The sequence below is a fragment of the Panicum hallii genome, chromosome 3 (genome assembly GCF_002211085.1).
Source record: "Panicum hallii strain FIL2 chromosome 3, PHallii_v3.1, whole genome shotgun sequence".
In the NCBI taxonomy this organism is placed as follows: Eukaryota; Viridiplantae; Streptophyta; class Magnoliopsida; order Poales; family Poaceae; genus Panicum; species Panicum hallii.
Window position 1 is genome coordinate 19,360,951 of NC_038044.1, and position 21,706 is coordinate 19,382,656.

General features: G+C 47.1%; 1 protein-coding gene across 5 annotated transcripts; it reads right to left on the minus strand.

Annotated features, from left to right (window-relative positions):
• Window positions 1-257: 257 nt before the first annotated feature.
• LOC112886541 (putative disease resistance protein RGA3) lies at window positions 258-19,639 on the minus strand. 5 transcript variants are annotated; one of them, XM_025952473.1, is made up of 4 exons: window positions 19,436-19,639; window positions 18,825-19,230; window positions 11,957-13,114; window positions 258-376 (listed from the first exon to the last, which is right to left on the minus strand). In XM_025952473.1, the coding sequence occupies exons 2-4, from the start codon at window positions 19,110-19,112 to the stop codon at window positions 341-343; spliced, it is 1,482 nt and encodes a 493-aa protein (XP_025808258.1). In that variant the 5' UTR covers window positions 19,113-19,230; window positions 19,436-19,639; the 3' UTR covers window positions 258-340. The 5 variants fall into 5 exon arrangements, with proteins under 5 accessions (XP_025808258.1, XP_025808254.1, XP_025808256.1 ...); XM_025952469.1 differs by lacking the exon at window positions 258-376 and adding an exon at window positions 8,125-11,189 and having other exon boundaries at window positions 18,825-19,205; XM_025952471.1 differs by lacking the exon at window positions 258-376 and adding an exon at window positions 8,125-10,832.
• Between the last annotated feature and the right edge of the window lie 2,067 nt (window positions 19,640-21,706).

Genomic DNA, 21,706 nt, shown 5'->3' on the forward strand with positions numbered 1-21,706 from the left:
AAGCATCCACAATTCCTATAAAGCTTGCGAGTGACAGGCAATCACTCGACTTCTACCGGTCCTATTAGCATAGCAGCTATTCGGACTCAAGTTCTGGTATTCAGTACATAGGTTCCTAGGGATATGCAACTAGGGTTTCCAGACAACTCCTAAAAACTTAATGCACAAGTATATTTATAAATGTAGATTGCAGTGTAAATAAAGTATATCCGGGGCTTGCCTTTGTTGGTGGGGCTGGGGTCAGAGATGTTAATATCTCCCGAACTTTGGTTCGGGGCTTCAGTTATATCTCTAATAATGTCCCTAGGGTCTTCAGGATTATCTCCTTCTCGTTCCGGGATCAACTGGTAGTCTCCGTCCGCGAGTGTAGTTGAATCTACATGATATGCAATGGTTTGATTTAGATGGTTCTTGAGTTAAGAGTTTTATTTCACGATAAAGTTGCAATCCAACAATTTAATGAACACAATATCACAAAATAAGAAAGTTGCATTCAAACCTATTATTTGTATCTCAATTCAATTATCCTAACCAATGGAATTAATTGGATGAAATTAACAAGATGGATTTTTATTCTGAAATCTATAAAAATTATGGTCTTGAATTTTTGTGGGTAAACTTGTTTCTAACAGAGGTGTTTATTATGAATTTTTCATAATTTTCTAAAAACAAACACTAAAGCATTTGAATTTAGTTCAAAAGTTAAGTTTAAATTTAAACCTTAGGTAAACAGTGCCATAAATTCTTGAAATATTTATTATGAACTACTTAAATACAGAACACTACATGATAAAAAGATCTAGGCATGAAAACCTTAATATCATGTTTAAATGAACTTTAACCAATTCAAGCTTGATTTGTATAAATTCAAATTAGTTCAAGCTAGAGTGCATAAATTAAGATGAAAGTTTTACACAATCTTACATATACCTTAAACATGCTGCATACCAAAAATCACATGAAAGTAAGCTAAAATGCACAAGTTATACACAAGATACCCCTTTTGCTAATCATTAGAATAACCCAAAAAGTATTTGGTTTCAAACCGAACTCTAGTAACAAAAGTTGTAGAATTTTGTTCAAGAATTTCAGCAAAACTGGTTTGACATTTTTTTGAGTTTTGTACAAATTTCTATAAATTTCCAAATATCACTGATTTTGAAATAAGGGGAGGGACTGGAATCTTGCAGCCAGGCCCTCGACAAAATTCAAATCAACGCAATTGGGTCCTGGGAACAGAGGGTTGCAACTCGCCGGCTAAATTCCGGCGATGGCTATCGCTGGCGGCGAGGGGGAATCGGCCGGGAGGATCAGGGGACTAAGGCGATCCTTTCTAGGGGTGATGTGTAGGTCGGGGGTGACCGGAGGGGGTAGAACGGCGGTGAACCAAGGCGGCGGTGATGGAGCTCAACCGCGGTGATGATGTTTCGGCACGATGGTTCATCGGCGGCGGGTCAGAGGTGGGGGAAAAGCTTCAGGGAAGTAAGATGGTTCGGTTAAGCACCTTGGCGAGGGTCGGGATGGTCGGGAAGGTAGATCTCCACGGTAGACCGAGGTGGCGGCGGAGAGGTCAGCGGCGACGGTGATGTTCCGGTGATCGTCGGCGGCAAAGGTCCTGCGCATGAGCATCAGTGAGCCATGAGAGATGCATTGCTGCATACGATCGAAGCTAACCGCTACGGGAAGGAGGTGACCGACGGCGACCGTAACGGCGGCGGAAGAGAAGCTCACCGGCGATCGTCGGGACAGCTAAATTGGAGCTTAAGGAAGTCAATTGAAGGGTGGGTGAGCTTCACAGGATCAAGATGAAGCTATTGCGGGTGCTATTGTGGTCTGAGAACAAGTGGGGCGAGCTGACAACGCGCGGTGGTCGGCAGCAGAAGGTGGGCGCGGCGGTGATCCAGTGGGGAAGAAGTCGATCAAAGCGAACGACGGCCGTGCGAGCGGGTATAAGTAGTCAAAGTGAGTTTCTGGGCATGTTGTGGAACTTAGGAAGAGGCGCGGCGAGCACTAGCTGCTGCTGGCAGTCGGCGGTGCATCGTGGCGTCCTGGCGGCGCTCGGGCAGAGGCGAGGCGGCGTGGCATGCGCGGGGAAGAGCCAGAGGGGAGGAGCTAGAGAGGTGGCTGGCCTAGAGGCGACATAGGGGAGCTACTGGAGTAGACAATGGCGCCGGCAGAGCGGCGGCGGCGGCAGAGAGAAGGCTGCTCGGGCGGATGGTAGGGCATCGTGGCGTGCTCGGGGAGGGCCAGTAGAGAGAAGCTAGGGCGGCGGGCGAGCTCAGGGGCGATGCGTGGAGCGGCGCTGGGGCAGTAACTGGCCTCGGGCAGCGCAGCAACGGCAGCGGGCGACGGCGCTGTCGCGCGGCAGAGGAGGAAGAAGAACAGGGGTGTGCCAGGGGCTACTTTGTGAATTTCAAAAGCTCCAGGGACTTCTCTATAAATCAAAATTCCCCACTGCTCTAAAGCTCAAATGAAGAAATGGTCAACATGAAAGTTGTAGAACTTTTCAAATCCTACCTCTTTTATTTAGGATTCACATTCAAAAACTCAAAGATTAGAGCTTTATTTAAAAACTTGGACTCAAATCAAACTTTCTAAAGTATTTGTCCTTGGTTAGATAAATTTCATATAACTTTGGACTTAATTACAAGTTCAGGTAATGTAATGATGATTTATATTTTTACACTTTGACCCCTATGTAAATTTAAGAGTTACCTTTGTAATTCAACATTTTTCACAAAAGGACTCATATTTTTGAACTAATTACACACAAGTCCTTATTTTCACATATGCACTCAATTTCACACATTCATCCAATTTCATTTAATTCAATGTATTTACATTTCACATTCTTCCTAATATTTTTACAATTTTAACACCTAGGGTGTCACAACCTTCCTATGTTGTTGATTTTACCTCCCATTCTTACCCAATTAACACTAAAGGGCCTAAATTTTTTAGAATTACATAAATACCCTGTTCCCTTTGCACTTAAATTTGAACACACATACACAAGATCAAACATGCACACTTTACACTAAAATCTAGTGTTTATAATTCTAAATACCTAAATGTCACATAAACGCGGTCTTGATCTGGTCTTCTTCTTTGAGTGCGATCTGGTGATAGACTGAATAACAATCAAGGAAACAAAGGAGTACACAGCACGCCGTCGAGTCGACGACCTGGTCAATGCGCGGTAGCCCAAAGTGATCCTTCGGTCAATGCTTGTTGAGGTCTGTGTAGTCAACGCACATTCTCCATTCATTGTTCTTTTTCTTTACAAGCACAGGATTAGCCACTCACTCTGGATGGATTACCTCCTTGATGAATCTAGCCGTGAGGAGTTTAGCTAATTCCTTTTTGATAGCTTCCCTCTTATCTTGAGCAAACCTGCGAAGGCGTTGCTTCTTTGGCACAGCTTGTGTGTGTACATTGAGGCTATGCTCGATCAACTCCTTGGGCACCCCTGGCATATCCGCTGGTTTCCACGTGAATATGTCTCGGTTAGCCCGAAGAAAGCTGACGAGCGCGAGTTCCTATTTCTCACCTAAGCCTGCCCCTATGACAGCAGTCTTGGATGAGTCACCCTCCTGGAGCTGGATCGTCTTCAGGGCCACGTCGTTGGTCGGCTCGACGCTCGACTGGCCCGCCTTCTTTGTTGGGATCGCCAGCTCGGCCTAGGAGAGCTGTTGCGCAGCCGCGAGTACTTCTCCTGAAGCATCTAGCACACGCGAAGTCGAAGCATACTGGATGGCCTCCTGGTTGCAGTCGTACGACTTCTTCAAGTCGCCCCGGAGAGTGAGTACCCCATTACGTCCTGGCATCTTGAGAAGCAAGTAGACATAATGTGGCACTGCCATGAATTTAGCGAGTGCAGTCCTGCCCAGTATGGCATGGTACGAAGATTTGAAGTTGGCCACCTCGAACTTGATGAACTCGGTACGGTAATTCTCCCTCGTTCCGAAGGTGACTGGGAGGACCACCGTGCTAAGTGGGTGAGCTGCATTGCCCGGAACAATGTCATAGAAAGGAGACTTGCTCGGGGTGAGCATGTCCGTCAGGTCCAAGCCCATCTTCCGCAGCGTGCTGGCGAAGATGAGGTTGAGAACACTGCCGCCGTCGATGAGCACTTTGGTGAGCTTGACTTCTGCCACCACCGGATCCAGGACCAGGGGAAACTTGCCGGGCTCCGAGAAGCTAGTCCATTGGTCGTCCCTTGAGAACGAGATGGGGACCTCCGACCAGCGGAGTGGTCGTGGTACCGCCGGCTCAACGGACATGATCTCCCGGAGCAGGAGCTTCTGTTCCCTCCTGGAGCTGAAATCGTCGTCCCCTCCGAAGATGATGTTGATGGTCTTGGAGGCGTCTTGAAATTTCGCACTGTGCGACTTGTCGCCTTGATCGTCTTCATCGGGTTCTTCCTCCGTTGACTTGTTCTGCTTCTCGTTGAGGTTGCTGAACGTTCGGCGGAGGTGGTAGCAGTCGATCGCCGCGTGCTTGGCACCTGGGTGCCACGGGCACTTCTTCTGCAGAAGCTTCTCAAACTGCTCCTGCGTCGTCATCTTCCGGCCTCGCGAGGGATGATCCACAGCCGCGACGAGATCGTCTGGCTTACGTTTTCGGGACGGACCCGAAAAGTCCCGCTGGCCTTTGTCCAAGCGGTTGTTGTTGTTCGGGCGCTTCGAGTTGTTGTAGTTGCGCCTCGGGAATCTCTCACGCATCTTCTCCTCTTGTTCGGACCAGCCGTGCATCATGTCTCGAAGGCCTGCAACGGTCTTCGGCCTGTTCCACCCGAAGTCTCTGTATATACCTAGGTCGGTGATGCCGTTGTAGAAGTAGTCAATGATGTCTTCCTCCGAGATGTTGGCGATGGTGGCCCGAACGTCGAAGAAGCGGCGCGTGTAGGAGCGTAGGAGCTCGTTACGTTGCTGTTTACATTGAGCAAGATCGTGACGAGTACCTGCGCGGGTGATAGCCCCCTGGAAGTTGTCGATGAAGACCTTCTTGAGCGCCTCCCAGGAATCAATCGAGTTGTCATTGAGGCTCTCCAACCATGTGAGCGGCGCAGGGTCCAAAGCCATCGCGAAGTAGACGACTTTGGTGGTGTTGGTGCCTCCTGCGACTTCTAGACACCACGTCTAATCCTTCGATTACTACTCTAGCGGTGATTAGGGTTTACCCGTCTTTATCAGGGGCCCTCTACTAGAGCATCCGTCACAAGAACAGATGATGAACCCGCAAATGAATAACAACAGAGAATAACTTTACCAAGAACATAAACAAAAAATAAACTTAGGTACTTACTAAAGCGATTCATACCTTTCGAGGTACAAGCCGGAGAAGGATGCCGACAAACCCGGCATTCCTCCCCACTTCTCCTCACACACTCCCTATCCTAATCTACATCGTTTCCCCACCAAGGTGCCCTGCACATGCTATCTCTAGTGCAATTTGTTTTTTCTGTATATATTATTACTCTAGAATTGATTGCTTACTTTTCCTTGTCAAATTAGGAAGTCTATGATATCGATGATGCTGCGTTCAATTTGTTTTCTGTGCACTGCTGGAATGAAATGGAAGGAATTCAAGTCCACCATAAAGCAACAGTTTTTTATGAGAAAATTTCAGAATTGAGAGCAAAACACAGTGATAGAGTCAACGATGATGATTGGAAGTTCCTCTCAAACTATTGGAGGTCACCTGAATCTGAAGTAAGTAACTGGTATTAATTACTTGTGTTCAACAAACTTTGTATAATTTAACAATGTCTATCATAGGCTCGCACGGAAATCTCGAAGTCGAATCGTTCAAAGTTGACACACCATACAGCAGGCAGTAAGAGCTTTGCTCGTTCAGTCCATGAATTGGTATTGAAACTATATCTATCACTGTTTTGGTACATTACAATTTCATATTTTCAGTCTTGAAAGTTAAAATTTTTTTGTAGGCTGGTGTTCTAGGGCGCCCTCCACGAAGAGATGAACTATATATAAAGACCCATACAAGGAAAAATGGAGTGCCATCAACAAACACAGAACCAATTATTGTAAGTGTGCTTATGAAAATGACTTGCAGTTTGTAGGAATATCTTTTTGTGTGTAACCATACATATTCCATTTGTGCAGAATAAGCTTAAATCCATTGTTGAAGCTCGTCCAGAATTGAAGCAGAAAACAATTCAACAAGGTGATGCATATGTTGCTGCTTGTGGAGAAAAGGAGCCAAGAGGACGTGTTCGTGTTTTGGGCCTCGAACCAACTCCCCAAGATGTTGGTACCCCGGGGTTGAAGTCTTACAAACCCACAAGGCTTCAAATGGAAGTTCTAGCCCGTAAAAAGGCTGAATGTGAGAATGCAACTCTACAACAACGCATTGCAGAAATGGAGGAAGATATGGAAATAATTTCACAACATGGTTCTAATTCAAGGCATCATGTGGTAAATTACTTCAACAACCTGAGTTACTTAGAATCATGGTAAAATATAATTAGTTGATGAATAATCTCATAGACATGTAAGCTCATATTAGTAGCAAAAAATAATTTTTACAAGCTCATAGCTCCTACTTGCACTATCTCTTACTTATCTTTATAGAGCCCAAGGTCTGAAGAACATGTCAATGAGGCATGTCATAATGCTCAAAATCAAGATGGAGCTTCTGATCACTCTGGTGAGGATGATTACTTGACTGTGAGAAGGCGTGTTGTGGCCCCAACAACAGCCCATCATGATTAAATGATCTTTGGAGGTGCAGCCCCAACAGTGCAGCCGCATCGGCGCATCCCTGAAGCCCCATCTTTCCATGACGAACTTGTAATCTTCTCATCCATGCTATAATTTTTTTTACTTTCATTTATTTGTGGCTCTATCTCATAAATGCATTATTTTCTTTAGGTTGGAAAGGATGTGATATTATATGCCTTGCTGCGATCTGATGTAGCAGTGGCTAAGGGAACAATTATTTCAACTGATCCAAAGAGCACGCTAGGAGATGTGGCTCTTGGAAATCAGTATTGTGAAGTGGTTTTGAATGTTGTGCTGAAGAGGAATACAGTTTTGCCTCGTCCTTATGGTTTTGTGGAGACCATGGCTGATGCACATAGGATGTCAATTGCATGGCCATACAAAAGAGTACTATACTTATCCTTGCTACATTTTTTTCATGTGTGATGAGAGTGACTGCAGCCACTAATTAATTGTTTATATTTCTGACAGTTGAAGGTAACCAAAGGATCACAATCTACCCAAGGTACAACAGGTATTTTCTGAATTTTTGCTTTCAGCAAACAGCCCACTCTTCTACTAGTACTATTTGATCTCATTTTAGTTCCAGCTTTGGGCATGTTAGAATTTGTGGTAGTCCATACAGAAAGTACACTTAGTTGTATGAATTGCACACTAATTAGCCAATTTTCCTAAGAGTAGGCAAGTCAGCTAGCTGTAGCAACATCTAGCAGTTTTGTAGATTAATTTTTACTCTTCCTTTTGTTTCTGTAGTTAACTTTCAGCACACTTTTAACTTGTTCAGATGGGAGGTCTTAGAGGTGGCATGATGGTTGATCATGTAAGCAACAAGCGGATCAACGCTCATGGACACTTATTTTGGGTAGTGCTTATGGGCACTTTTATTTTGGGTAGTGCTTATTTGGAATATCTAGGCTGGCTTCTGGCTTCCTTATTTTGTAAATGTGGGCATGTGGCTGCTGCTTGCACCGTGGTCTGTGACAATCCCAATATATGATCTAGCTAGCTTGACTTGAGCACTGTGACATCACCAATGATGTCTATGATTGAAGCTTTGCCAACCAATTATGTATTGTTTCATATATGTTGGATTCATATGAAAACTATGAGCTCTAGTTTAGTCAATACTATGTTTGATATCTGTTGGATTCAAATGAAAAACATGATCTATATACCTTCACCCAAGTGTGCTTGATATGTATTGTTTCAAAAGATTATTGGTGTTGTATGGTCAATGAGGGATTAATTATATTATTTTTTATGGATGCATAGAGTTGGACTGTTGGTTGGTAAAGAAATTTAGCTACTCACTTTCAAATTTGCTCCAGAATACAATTTCTCTGAAAGTTTCACATGGGAAAACCATGAAAACAGAGAAAACAAAATTCAGCTATTTGCTTTACAGGATTTGTGTCTCCGAATGTTTTGCTGTTGGATGCACGAGTGTTTCAAACTTTCAATAGCAGACATCAAATATTTTGTTAATATGAATTAAGAAACAAGGAGGAAATGAGCTTCAGTCAGTGATCCTTTTTTTAACAGTCTGTGGGCAGAGTGCAGACATGGAAATTATCCATGCTACACTCTAGAAGAAAAAGTGTCCAAATTACTAGAGTTGGACGGTGGTTACTGTCTCATACCAAGCTATCTTCCGCTTGATTCAATCTTCCCAGCTTCTAGTCGATCTCAGGTAGCTAGAGCTGTTTCTCCAATACCTGACCTGTAGAGAGTGCTGCTTCATGCCGGCAACGGTGTCAACTACCATTTTCTTTGTTTGCAATCTTACCAAAAATGGATACATGTGCATTGATATGGCAAACTGGCAATGGGAAGCTCATTCTTCGTGGCTAGAAACTAGAAACAATTCCACGTTCATCACAATCACAGACTTACTCGGCCTGCTGCTGAGGGGATGTAGCAGGATGATGCAGCAGATTTGATCCGAACTAAAAGCAGCAAGGTGATGAAATATGCACGGGACTAAGATATGTGGGCACTAGAGATTGTTTAGGTGCTCTATATTGGAGGAAAAATGTTTAGGTGTTCTATCTTAGGAAGTTTCCTTATGTTCTCAGGGAAGGACTTGATGGCTCTGCAATCTATGATTTCAAGTCTCCTGAGAGAGGTAAGATTCCCCAAACATTCTGGCAGTGACTGAATCTTTCTGCAATCATTCAATGATAGTGAGTGGAGTGAGCTGAGGTATTGTATGTTCATTTGCAAATTGCTCAGCTTTGGACAATCTGAGATGAGCAGTTCTTCTAGGGAGGTGAGCTCACCCAACCATTCCGGCGTTGATATCATGTCTTTGCAACTAAACAACAACAGTGCACGTAGGGAAGTGAGTTGCTTCATGATCTTCAGTGGTGCTTGCAGCTCTGGGTACCCACGTATATCCAATTCCCGGAGAGTGGTGACCTCACCCAACCATTGTGGTAGTTCTGGTTGACCATTGTCTACCAGGTGTAGTGACTGGAGGGTGGAGAAACCTCGTCTGATCTCTTGTGAAATGCATGTCAGATTGCTACAACTCTCAATTCTTAAACTAGTGAGAGCAGGGAGGTAATGCAGCAACCTCCACTGATGCAGAGGAACGTTGCTATTTCTCACGGTAACATCTCTTAGTCCTGTATAGGAGGACGCACATGTTTGTGTCCCCTCATCCCATAGTGCTAGCACATTATCACAATTCACTATCTCCCATTGCTTGGCACTAGGTGGGCATGGTTTCAGCTTCAATTTTGGGCAATCATAGAGTGTCAACCGTTGAAGGTTCGGAGACATCACAACCTGCACACTGTGTTCTTTGTCAGAATACATTGTGTTCCACACTTCCAAACATTCCATACATCTCAGTTCAAATTTCCACAGCTGAGGAAATGCACCTGCACCTCCGTAGAAGCCCTCCTCAATTTTTGTGATACTCTCCATTCCCCCAATAAGTAGTTCTCTTAGACTTCGTAATTGACCAAATTGTGGTAGACTGTTGCACTTTGGCAAACCCCACATCCTTATTTCAACAAGGTTTGGGAGGTGCTGAGAAATGGACATCATCCAGGCTGGAAAGCTGATACTATTGTAATAACCTTGCAGCTCAAGATGCCTCAAAGTTATTGGTGGTAATAGCTTTCCTAACACGTTCATGTCCTCAAAAGACCTCTCATCATTTCTATTCCACTCAAGCTCCAGTTTTTCAATTCGTTGATTTCTCATCTGCTCTATACTGAGAGCCAATTGTGCAAATGTCATGCACTCAAGTCTACTTATTTTCAGCCTTTTGTTAGGTTTGACATGCCGAAGCATATGGTGACTTGTAGAATCACCACCAGTTTGGACAACAAGGTTTGACAACCGGCCAAAGAAGTTTGGTTGACTGAGGGTGGACATATCCAGATTATAGCAGCCCTCTACCTTGAGAAGCAACAAGCAATCCATTTTAACCATACCATCTGGAAGCCTCTCTAGATTGTTACATGCTGAGAGGTCTAGGGTACGTAGCTTCCTAAGGCTGCTAATAGTTTCAGGTAGACTCACTATATTCTGATTGTGGGACAGCTTCAGATGCTCTAGATTTGTGAGTGAGCTGACATGGTCAATGAAACTGGCCATTTCAATTGTTGATAGGCCAGGAACTATAGAACTCATGCTTGATAAACCTAGATAACGTAGGTCAGTGAGATTGCTCATGGCTTTTTGCAACCCTGACAATATTTTCTTTCCCAAAAATGTTCCAGATAAATTCAAATACTGTAGTTTGGCAAGGCCACCCAAGTCTTCCACTTTACCTTTGACACAATGGCACTTTGATAAGTCCAGATATGCCAACTCTTCTAACCCCATAAACAATTCTGGTACAATGTCAAGACTTCGGCAGTTGTTTAAGTCCAAATGAACCAATTCTTTGAGATTCACAAATGATTCTGGAAGTTTCTGAATTTTCAAACAAGACGACAAGTCAATGTGCATAAGACATTTCATTTCACCAATTGACTCTGGTAGTGCTCTTATTAGAGATCCTCCAAGGTTGAGGTAGTTTAATTTGAGGAGCTCTGTGATACACATGGGAATCACATCATCTTGAATTCCCTGAGCATTAAGATATCTCAACTGCTTCAGTTCACCAATAGAATTGGGCAACTTTGGAATGTAGCATTCACTTAAATCTAAGACGCGCAGGTATTTAGCTGACAAAAATGCAGCACTGCGAAGTCCAATTCTATCATAACCTAGAAAACGCAGTGCCCTTATCTTTTCAGGAGATGCCACATATAGTTTTAGTGGACGGCTGGAATCTATGAGCAATGCATAGCGGCAACTGTTTCTCCAAGTGCATCCCATTTTGCTAGTGTCTAGAACACCATCTGCCATTATTGACCTTGCGAGATCATGCACCAAATCATGCATGTTGAATAATGTAACATTGTCACGGTGCAGTCCAATAGGCTGTAACAAAAGAAGTTTCTGGTTTAGATTTTCCATTTCCATTTATGTTATTCTTTGACATAGTTATGAAAGTCAATTCCATGACTCATTTTCACAATGCATGTCATGATACAGAAAATAAAGATTTTGCTCATAGTTTTGAGTGCAACCTTACAGTAGCATTATATTGAGGTCTCATAATGTGAACACAACAGTTAGTTGGGAGTGTATTCTTCAGCCCCATAACAGAAAAATCGAGTTATCTAAGCATCATGTAACTAAGTTGATTCCACCGCAATGTGAAACCACCAAGTCATGCTAAATCTTACCAGTGAAATGATATCGTTCACACATAATCATTTCTCAGATGAAATCATTGTGTGTTATCGACGTCCTCTATTACATTTAAATGTTCTTCATGTCATATGGAACATCACTATCTAAGTGCATTTGTAATACAACATCACATACTGCCGATGCCAGTGAGTTAACACCTTTGTTTATGAATTTGCTATGACATAGATGCAATAGAAAAAAATTGATGGCAGAATAAATTGTACTTTTCTAAAATATGACATTCTAGTTGAATATTGGGCCAATATGAACTTCGTGGAAACACAATAAGACACATCGGACTGTGCGAACAATTTCCCTTAAAGAAGAGATTGTGGGGATGGTTACATATTCCTTGGGCATGAAGTAAAGCAGTGACTAAATGTTAAGTGTAGTAGTAAAATTGATTGAACAGAAAATAAACGGTTGGGCTGAAGGGGTATTTAGTAACTTACAGAAGATGACTTTGAATGTTGCAGGAATGACATTCCCAAAAGCTGTTTAGCATACTTCTCACCAAGCTGTCTAGTTGAGAATATGCTAGACGGTGCAATAAAACCATGAGCAATCCATTGGTAAATTAGATCATTTTTGTCTAACTTATAACCTTTTGGGAAGAATGCACAATAGGCAAAACATAACTTCAGGGGTGGTGGCATACTCCTGTAGCTTAATAGTAAGCATGCAAGCACATTATGGTGTGCCAAAGATTCTTGTTCTGAAGTAGATGCATTCCAGATATCACTGTTTCTCACTGACTCCCATTCACCAAAAGTAAGAGGTTTCAACATGTATCCAAGTGCTTGAGCGGCTAAAGCAACACCTCCACACTTCATTGCAATGTCCCTCCCAACCTGCTCCAGATGTTCTTTATCATCTCTAGCTTCAAAATCACTTTTTCGTTTTATTATAGCCCAGCAAGTTTCATCTGACAAAGGTAGTAGTTTGTATGGTTGAACGGTGCAAATTTTCCTAGCAATGTGTTCATCGCGTGTGGTTACTATTACAACCACCTTGCCACCCTTTATGACCGGTAGCATAGTTTTCAATTCATTCAACTGAGAATCATTTTCCTCCCACACATCATCCAAAACAATCATAATCTTCTTGTTATAATTAGGATCAGTGAGCAGCTGTCCAAGGTGGTTGCGTATCATCTGCCTTTCGGTCAGATTGCTCTCTTCTTTTGATAGTTGGGATATAATAGAGTTGCCTATTTTATTCACATTAAGCATCTGGGACACGTAGATCCAAACCTTTGAGTGATCTTTGAAATAGGTGTCATTGAAAACTAATTTTGCCAATGTTGTCTTGCCAATGCCTCCAATGCCATATATAGGAAGGATAGTAATATCTTGTGCTATGCCCTCAGAGAGGCAAGACAGTATTTTTCTTTTCTCTTCAGTCCTCCCTACTACGAGTGTTTGATCTTCCATATAGGAGTCTGTTTCCCGTTCATCAGGAACTGGTTGCACATTAGATTTACTGTCTGTCTTGAAACTGAACTGCTGGTGTTGATCCTTTATATTCTCCACTTCCTGCCTCATCTTCTTCATCTTATTAGCAATCAAAATCTTTGAACCAACTGCAAGATACGGCATCCTAGCTGCAATCTACACGAGAATCCAATTTATCTGTCAGCACGTCCAAAAATGAGTATTTTCTTGTTCAAATTCATGGACTTAGCTGATAAATGACATCTACCCTCTTAGGCCCACATATCACATACTATGTCAAAAGAAAAAGGTGTGCCGTTCTGGATTGTTGATTGCATCATGTTTAATTTATTGAAGCATATAGTGGTACGTAGTATTACATTAGTGCAGCAGGTATACCAATGGATAACATATGAAATGTATGTGTATCATGTATACGACCGGCCGGATAACATAGTGAAACAGAGTATGGCTGGGAGAATGGATCTATTGGATCTGAAGGAGCCAAGGCTCAAGTACATATAGGCAAGGATAACCCTAAGAATAGAAAAAGAGCTAGTCTAGGAGATCCTTGCCAAACATAACCCTCCGGGCCCAAGAGCCCATACATCACGCTAACACGCCCCCGCAGTCTGAACGTCGGTGCTCAGCCACGGACATTCAGACTGGACCGAAACTCAGAGAACACCGAAGAAGGCAGCCCCTTGGTGAAGACGTCGGCGAATTGTGATGTCGTGGGAACGTGGAGAACCCGTACGGCACCCATAGCTACCTTCTCACGAACGAAGTGAAGATCGATCTCGATATGCTTTGTTCGTTGATGCTGAACTGGGTTGGAGGACATGTAGACCGCACTGATGTTATCGCAGTAGACAAGTATGGCGCGGCGAAGCGGAGTGTGAAGCTCGTGAAGAAGCTGACGGAGCCAGGAAGCCTCAGCAACACCATTGACCACGGCGCGATACTCAGCTTCAGCACTGGAACGGGAGACGGTGTTCTGATGCTTGGACGACCAAGAGACCAAGTTATCACCAAGGAACACAGCATAGCCCGAGGTGGACTTGCGAGTATCAGGACAACCAGCCCAGTCAGCATCAGAGTAGACCACCAAATCATCCAGGGTCGACGGCCAAAGGTGAAGACCCAGGTGCAGGGTACCCCGAATGTACCGAAGAATGCGCTTGAGAGCAGCAAGGTGAGGCTCTCGAGGATTATGCATGTAGAGACAGACCTGCTGCACGGCATAGGCAATGTCAGGGCACGTGAAGGTCAGATACTGCAAAGCGCCTGCAAGACTGCGGTAATCTGACGGATCGGCGACTGGAGCCCCAGAGTCGGCAGAGACCTTGGGGTTGGTATCCACTGGCGTCGTGCAAGGCTTGCACTCCGCCATTCCTGCCCGGTCCAGGATGTCGAGCATGTACTGCCGCTGAGAGAGAACCATACCATCAGCGTTGCGCTGGACCTGCATCCCCAAGAAATGATGGAGCTCGCCCAAATCCTTCATGGCAAATTCCTGCTGAAGGGCCGAGGTAACTTGCCGCAGGAGCTGGGCTAAGGAGGCGGTGAGGACGATGTCATCAACGTAGAGAAGCAGGTATGCCATATCAGTGCCACAACGGTAGATGAACAGCGAAGTATCCGACTTGGCTTCGACGAAGCCGAGAGAGACCAGGTGCGTGGCAAAACGACTGTACCAAGCACGAGGGGCCTGTTTCAGCCCGTAGAGAGACTTGTTGAGGCGGCAAACAAAGTCTGGGTGAGCAGGGTCCTCGAATCCGGAAGGCTGAGCAGCAAATACTGTCTCCGTCAGAGTACCATGGAGGAAAGCATTCTTGACATCGAGCTGGTGAACAGGCCACTTGCGGGAGAGAGCCAAAGAGAGAACCATGCGAACTGTGGCAGGCTTAACGACTGGGCTGAATGTCTCGGCAAAGTCAACACCCGGGCGCTGAGTGAAGCCACGAAGAACCCAACGTGCCTTGTAACGCTCCAGAGAACCGTCGGCAAGGAACTTGTGCTTGAAAATCCACTTGCCGGTGACAATGTTGGCATGTCGGGGGCGAGGAACCAGATCCCAAGTCTGGTTCTGAAGGAGGGCAGCATGTTCTTCTTCCATGGCGGCCCGCCAATTTGGGTCGGCAAGGGCACCGCAGAAGGTCTTCGGGACTGGAGACAGTGGTGCGGCGTGGAACAGGGATGGTACGCGAAAACCATCCTTGGCCCGAGTCGTCATGTGATGCTGATTCATCGTTGGGGCAACGGCAACAGCAGCACGAGGAAGAGGCACAGGAGCTGCGGGAGCAGCGGATGCTGCTAGAGGCGGCTCGACGGGCCGGGGACGCCTGGAGTAGACGCGCAGAGCTGGCGCCGCGCGTGGCGCGGGGACGGCCGTCGATGGCGCGGGCGATGGCGCAGTGGGCGTCGAGGAGGGAGCCGTGGCCTCGCGGGGCACAGCACCCGCACGAGGGAGGGCATGAAACCCCGGTGGAACCCGTGGCGCAGGAAGCAGCGGCACGTCCGTAGGAGGGCGACCGGCGGCAGCAGGAGTACCTGGAGGTCCTGCAGAAGACAGTGTCGGCAGCCCTATGGGAACAGGCGCCGGGTTAGGGAGTTCATCTAAAAAGGTGAAATCCGCAGCCGTGGGAGGTGAAGTTTGCTCGGCAAAGGGAAAATTGGTTTCGTCAAAGATAACATGACGAGAGATGATGATCCTATTGGTGGTAGGATCAAGACAGCGGTATCCCTTATGGTGAGCAGAATAGCCAAGGAAGATGCAGAGAGCAGAACGGGGTGCAAGTTTATGGGGAGCAGTGGCCGAAAGATTGGGGTAACACTTACAACCGAAGACCCGAAGATGATCGTAGGACGGCGCACTGCCAAGGAGGGCAAAATGCGGGGTCGAGAAATCAAGGGTCTTGGTGGGCAAGATGTTGAGGAGAAGAGTTGCAGTGTGCAACGCCTCGGCCCAATACGAAGGAGGCATGCTCGCCTGAAACAGAAGGGAGCGGATGACATCGTTAGTGGTACGAATGATCCGTTCGGCTTTACCGTTCTGCGGAGACGTGTAGGGACACGACATGCGAAAGAGGACGCCATGCGTCAGGAAGAAGGTGCGCGCGCTGGAGTTGTCAAACTCCCGGCCGTTGTCGGTTTGGACGGCTTGGACGTGGGCGCCGAACTGGGTAGAGACATAGGCAAAAAAGTTAGATAATGTCGTGAAGGTGTCAGATTTCAGCCATAAAGGGAACGTCCACAAGTAATGTGAGCAATCGTCGAGAACAACCAAGTAGTATTTGTAACCAGAGACACTGACAACCGGAGATGTCCATAAGTCACAATGAATAAGAGCAAAGTTGTTCGATGCCCGAGAAGCTGAAGTACCGAAAGGGAGACGAACATGTCGTCCTAACTGACACGCATGACATAGAGAATCCAAACTTTTATTACAAGTAGGAATAGCCGAAGCGAGTTTGGAAAGGGCCTCGCGACCAGGATGACCAAGGCGATGGTGCCACAGCGAAGCCGGCGTAGAGCTTGCGACAAGAGAGTGTGCCACGGGAAGCTGCAGAGGGTAGAGCGGACCGGAGCTATTGCACCTGATGGTCACGGTCCGCGTGAGAAGATCCTTCACAGAGCAACCATACGGGTCAAACTCCACAGAACAGTTGTTATCGATAGTAAATTGGCGAACAGAAATAAGGTTCTTGATGAGCTGAGGTGAAACAAGAACATTATTTAAAGCAAGAGAGCCAAGGTGTGCCGTGCCGGTCGCGGTGACCGGCAAGAGCGAACCATTACCGACAACGATAGAGGTGGGAGAGGGATACCGTGGGGTCGAGGTGTGAGAGAGAGAACCGTCATGAGAGGTCATGTGGGAAGAGGCACCTGTATCAAAGTACCAGTCGTTGTTCACCGGCGGAGTGAGCGTCATGGTGCTGAAAGTAGAGGCGAGGGAGCTCTGGTCCCAAGCCGGAGATCCCACCATGGGCTGGTATGGCGCCTGGGAAGGCCAGGCGGACGGCGCCGGCTGCTGCGGCTGGAACATGGGCTGGACAGAAGCTCCGTAGGCCGGCAGGAAGGCCTGCTGGTGGGGGAGCTGCTGGGCCCCCTGAAGAGCCAGCAGCGCCTGCTGCTGTTGTGGGCCGGTGCGTCCCTGGGGAAGTTGGGCCAGGGGAGGCGTCCGTGGGCCGGGCCACATCTGGATGGACCCGGTCCACGGATTGTAGAAAGAGGGCCAGGTCCCGCTGGACCCAGCAGACGCCCCGGGCGTGGAGGAGCCGCCGCCGCCAGAGGAGCCGCCGCCTCCAGGGGCAGAGGTGCCGCCTGAAGGGGTGCGGCGGGTCCTTCTGCTTCTTCTTCTTGTTCTGCTTGGGGGCGCCGGTCCGAGGAGCGCCGCCATCGATCGACGCGGGCTGGCGAGGTGCGGAGGAGCCCGTGGTGACGAGGGCGGTGGAGGGGGCAACAGGGTGCTGCACCATGTTGATCTCCTCGAGGAGGAGCTCATTGCGGACGACGGCGAAGGAGGGGAAGGGGCGCCCGTGCCGGAGATGAACACCGATGTCCCTGTAGCGCTCGTTGAGCCCGCGAATCACGTTGAGGACCAGTGTGCGGTCAGTCACGTGTTCGCCGAGGTCAGCGAGGTCGTCGGCCATCTTCTTGAAGTGCTTGCAGTAATCGGTGATGGAGAGAACACCCTGTGTAAAAGCGCGAAACTTGGCGTCGAGGTGGAGGGCGTGGGTCTCCTGGTTGCCGATGAAGTGACCCTCGATGGCGAGCCAGGCTTCACAGGCGGTGGCGCGGTGTTCAATCACGGCCTCAGCAAGATCAGAGGAGATCGTGCTGTAGAGCCAAGATTTGACAACTGCGTTCATCCGAGTCCAGTCAGGAAGGGCCGAGGTGGCGTGGTCGCTGTAGATGTGATCTTGCAGCGTGTACTTCGTGACGGTGAGGAGGAACTGCTCGCGCCACCGCGAGTAATTGCCGGAGGAGGTGTCGAGGGTGACCTGCACCAAACCGCGGGCGTTCTGGACGGAGACAGCCTGGGCGTGAAGATTGAGGATGGCAGCTGCCTCGTGGAGAGCCATGGCGTGAGAAACGTCTAGGCCGTCCCCAGGAGCCGGGTCGATGGGATCCGTCGCGGCGGCGGTAGGGTCGATGGGATCTGCCGCGGCGGCGGCATCGGCCCGGGCTTTGGCCGCCCGTGCTAGAGCAGCACGGACGCGCTCGGCGGCGGCGTCGCGGTCGTTGGAGGCAGCAGCGGCCTCCTCCTCGGCGGCCTGAGCCTCGGCGAGGGCAGCCTCGCGAGCAGTGGCGCGGGAATCCGCGAGGCACGTCCGCTCGGCTTCAGCGTCGCGGCGCGCCTGCTCGGCGGGGTGGACGATGGAGGCGGGGGGAGTCCCGACCATACTGCTAGCGCAGGGGCGCGCGGTGGCAGCGGAAGGGTGAGGGGAAGAGTCCCGGTCTCGTGATACCATGAAACAGAGTATGGCTGGGAGAATGGATCTATTGGATCTGAAGGAGCCAAGGCTCAAGTACATATAGGCAAGGATAACCCTAAGAATAGAAAAAGAGCTAGTCTAGGAGATCCTTGCCAAACATAACCCTCCGGGCCCAAGAGCCCATACATCACGCTAACACATAGCATTGCTTTAGTGCAGCAGGTTTATTGTGATAGTTACAGACACTCTGCAGGTACCTATCCTTAGCCCAAAACGTACTGAAATAAGATTTTTCAGTTCTCACATCTCACTCACCATTGCTGGTAGTACATTGAGATAGTTTTGGTGGTAACTCCAATGTAGAAATGTTTCAGCGGTATACAGTCAGTTACAAACATTCTAAAATAGCAGTCAGAATGAAACATAGTGAAATACAGCAAACACACCTTCCATCCAGGCGGTTCTGCAGTAGTTTCAAACTCGCCAAGAATGTCAGAGATGCCATACATAGCGTCCGTAAGGCGCTTCAGCCATAGCCTTACTGCCGCATCCTGGATTGACCGCCTCTCAGCATCCTGGAGCACTGCTTCCATCGAATCCAGAGTCATCTTCATCTTCCTTAAGTCATCACTGAAGTCCCACTGCAGCTTTAACTGGCCACCGACGATGGAACCGATCTGCTGCGTAACTACCTTGAGCATGGCGTAGGCGAGCATGCCCCCGACTTCGGCCATGGCTGCCTGCTCTTCCTCTCGTGCTAGCGTTTCTCCAGTTTGCGGAGGGCGTGTGGATCGGAACCAGTATGAATGCTCTGGTGGCGCCTGGAACTAAATGAACAATCCCAGTTTGGATCTGAGAAATTAAGGAAAAAGAATGGAAAACGGGGAAAGTATAGAATTGAGTAATTTCATCGATTGCAAATAATTGAGTAATAACAGATCGAGATCCAACACCCAAGCAAAGAGCGGACAAATTAAAAGGACATGCAGATCAGGGGAAGCAACATCTGACGTTGCCCGAGTCTACGGTGAGGCGTCGTTGGTGGCGAGTTCCTCACCTTCTGGCTGGCACACGCTCCGGCTGATCAAACCTCCGGTCTTTCTCCAATCTAATCCCTCCCGCGGACGCCGGCCACCATTAGCACCGCCGCTGAGTTTTACTGGAATAAGCTACTGCCCAACAGCAATCCAGTTCTGCAGGGGAGTTGGGATCCTCGGGATAACTATTTATTAGGCTGCCTAACGATTACAGCAAGGTAGCCGGATTGTTGGCTGCAAGAATGTTTGCAGTCTTCTGTTAGCCGCCCATATAGTAGTTAGTCTTTTTACTATTGAAACTTCTGAGAGATAAATAAAAGAGAAAACTCTTAAAACTTTCTCTTTTTTATCTCTTAACATATGATGAATTTGAACTTGAAATTTTATACGGTGGTAGAGTAGTCTATGAAGTATATACATAATTTTTTAAGAATTTTTTGCGACTTTTGTTAGTTGGTTTGCACTTGCACGGACGCTCTGGTTTGCACCTGATATGTTCCTGTATGTATAGTCCATTTACTGCAAGTACAACAGTGCAGACAGCTGCTGTATTTTTGTCACAAATAGACAGCTGAACAGACAGCTTGTACAATGTGTTATCTATTTGGCTGTCTGCAGAGTAATTAATTCATCCTTTAACACACAAACTCATGATGATTTGGTACATATTTGATCTTTGTAGTCATTTTGTTACATACACGAGACAACACACAGTACATTCAAATAATTCGAGCTCTGCTGTTAGAGGCCAATTTGAGGATGTGCTTGAAAGGAAAAATGTAGCCAAATGTCAGGTCTACAACTTTTATGTTGAGCGTTTTTTATGCTTACATGTGAAATTTGGAGATCCAAGGGCTGCAAGTTTCGGGTTCAGAGAGAGTGCAACTCAAATTCAGAAAATGCACACTAAGTCCGACGTATTCAGAGCCCTTTTTGAGCAAGATATAGGTTGAATTAAGCCATATGTCTGTAACAAAAATTGAAGAGGAATATGGATTCTACAAATCTCCTATTGGCCGATTTCAAAGTTCATACACAAATTTTGGAGATGTTTGGGTCTGAAATCACGGGTTCAGAAAAGAAAGGAGCAGAACACAACAGAAAACAGGGCAGCTCGAGCTTATCCATGGCCGGCATCGTCAGTCGGTTCCCGTGTAAATTCAAAGCACTCCACGCATCCTACATGCAGGAGGACAACACACCAAGCACTAGCATGAGGTGGCCAATCCTGGAGCAGTGCTAATTCAAATAAAAACCACCGTGAGACAGTCACCTTCAACCTCCCGTCATTCTCCCCCTTTGCACGAGCTGTCTTCTCCGGTGAAATTCGCCGTGGTTGCTTGCCCTCCTTTAAATTCCTTGAACACACAGCCTCACCACACCATTAGCGACCCGTTTGAGTTGTTCCCGAGTTGAATCTACCATGGGAGCACCAAATTCCGATCATCTTCTTTCTCAGTCCGCCGCCGTTCAAAAAAAGGCAGTTCCGCCACAAGCAGGCAGGCCGCCGGAATTGACCTCCTAGAGAGGAAATTCTCCCAGCGCGCGGTGGATCCGAGCTTCCGGCGTCTCCCCGCAGCAGCTCCTACAACGGGCTCCGAGTCGTCGCTCCGGCCTCGGAGCACGCGCTTCCTCCGTAGACGAACGAGACGACAAGGGCGCGTTTACCGCAGTCGTAAAGGGGGCTTTCTGCAAAATTTCATTGCATGTCCACGGGTCTCGACGAGCCGTTGTACTTGCCCTTATTTCGCTCATAAAATTTATTGGTTTTTGTGCTCGAGCCACCTGTAAGCTTATAGTCTGCTTCTCTTCCACCACTTCCACATTCCGATTTAGCCAGTTTACCGTCTTCTATTATACTTGCTCTCATAAGCAACCATCGAGAGCTACATATTCTTTTTTTAAATCCTGTTCGATAGTGGGACCAAGATAGAATAATTGCAAGATCAAGGATTCAACATGATAAACAATAGAGGAGAATTGTCTTGCCACAGGGCCCCGCGTGATAGGTGCCGGTCGAGACGATTGGTTTCCTCCGGCAGAGTTTCCAAGAAAAGCTGTGTTGCCATGTGTCCGTGTGAGTGGATGCACATTCAGCTGCTCGTTTGGTCCTGGCCTTCGTCTACTTCAGCCTTTTCAAGGCTGAGCCATTGTTAGTGGACTAGGATGTAGTATGGACCCGGCTAATATACTGCCGGCTGTAAATTAGCTCACCGTACGGCCAGTCGTAAACTAGCCAACCAGTATGACAATATTATTTTAACATATCATTTTACGCGTCAATCTCGAAT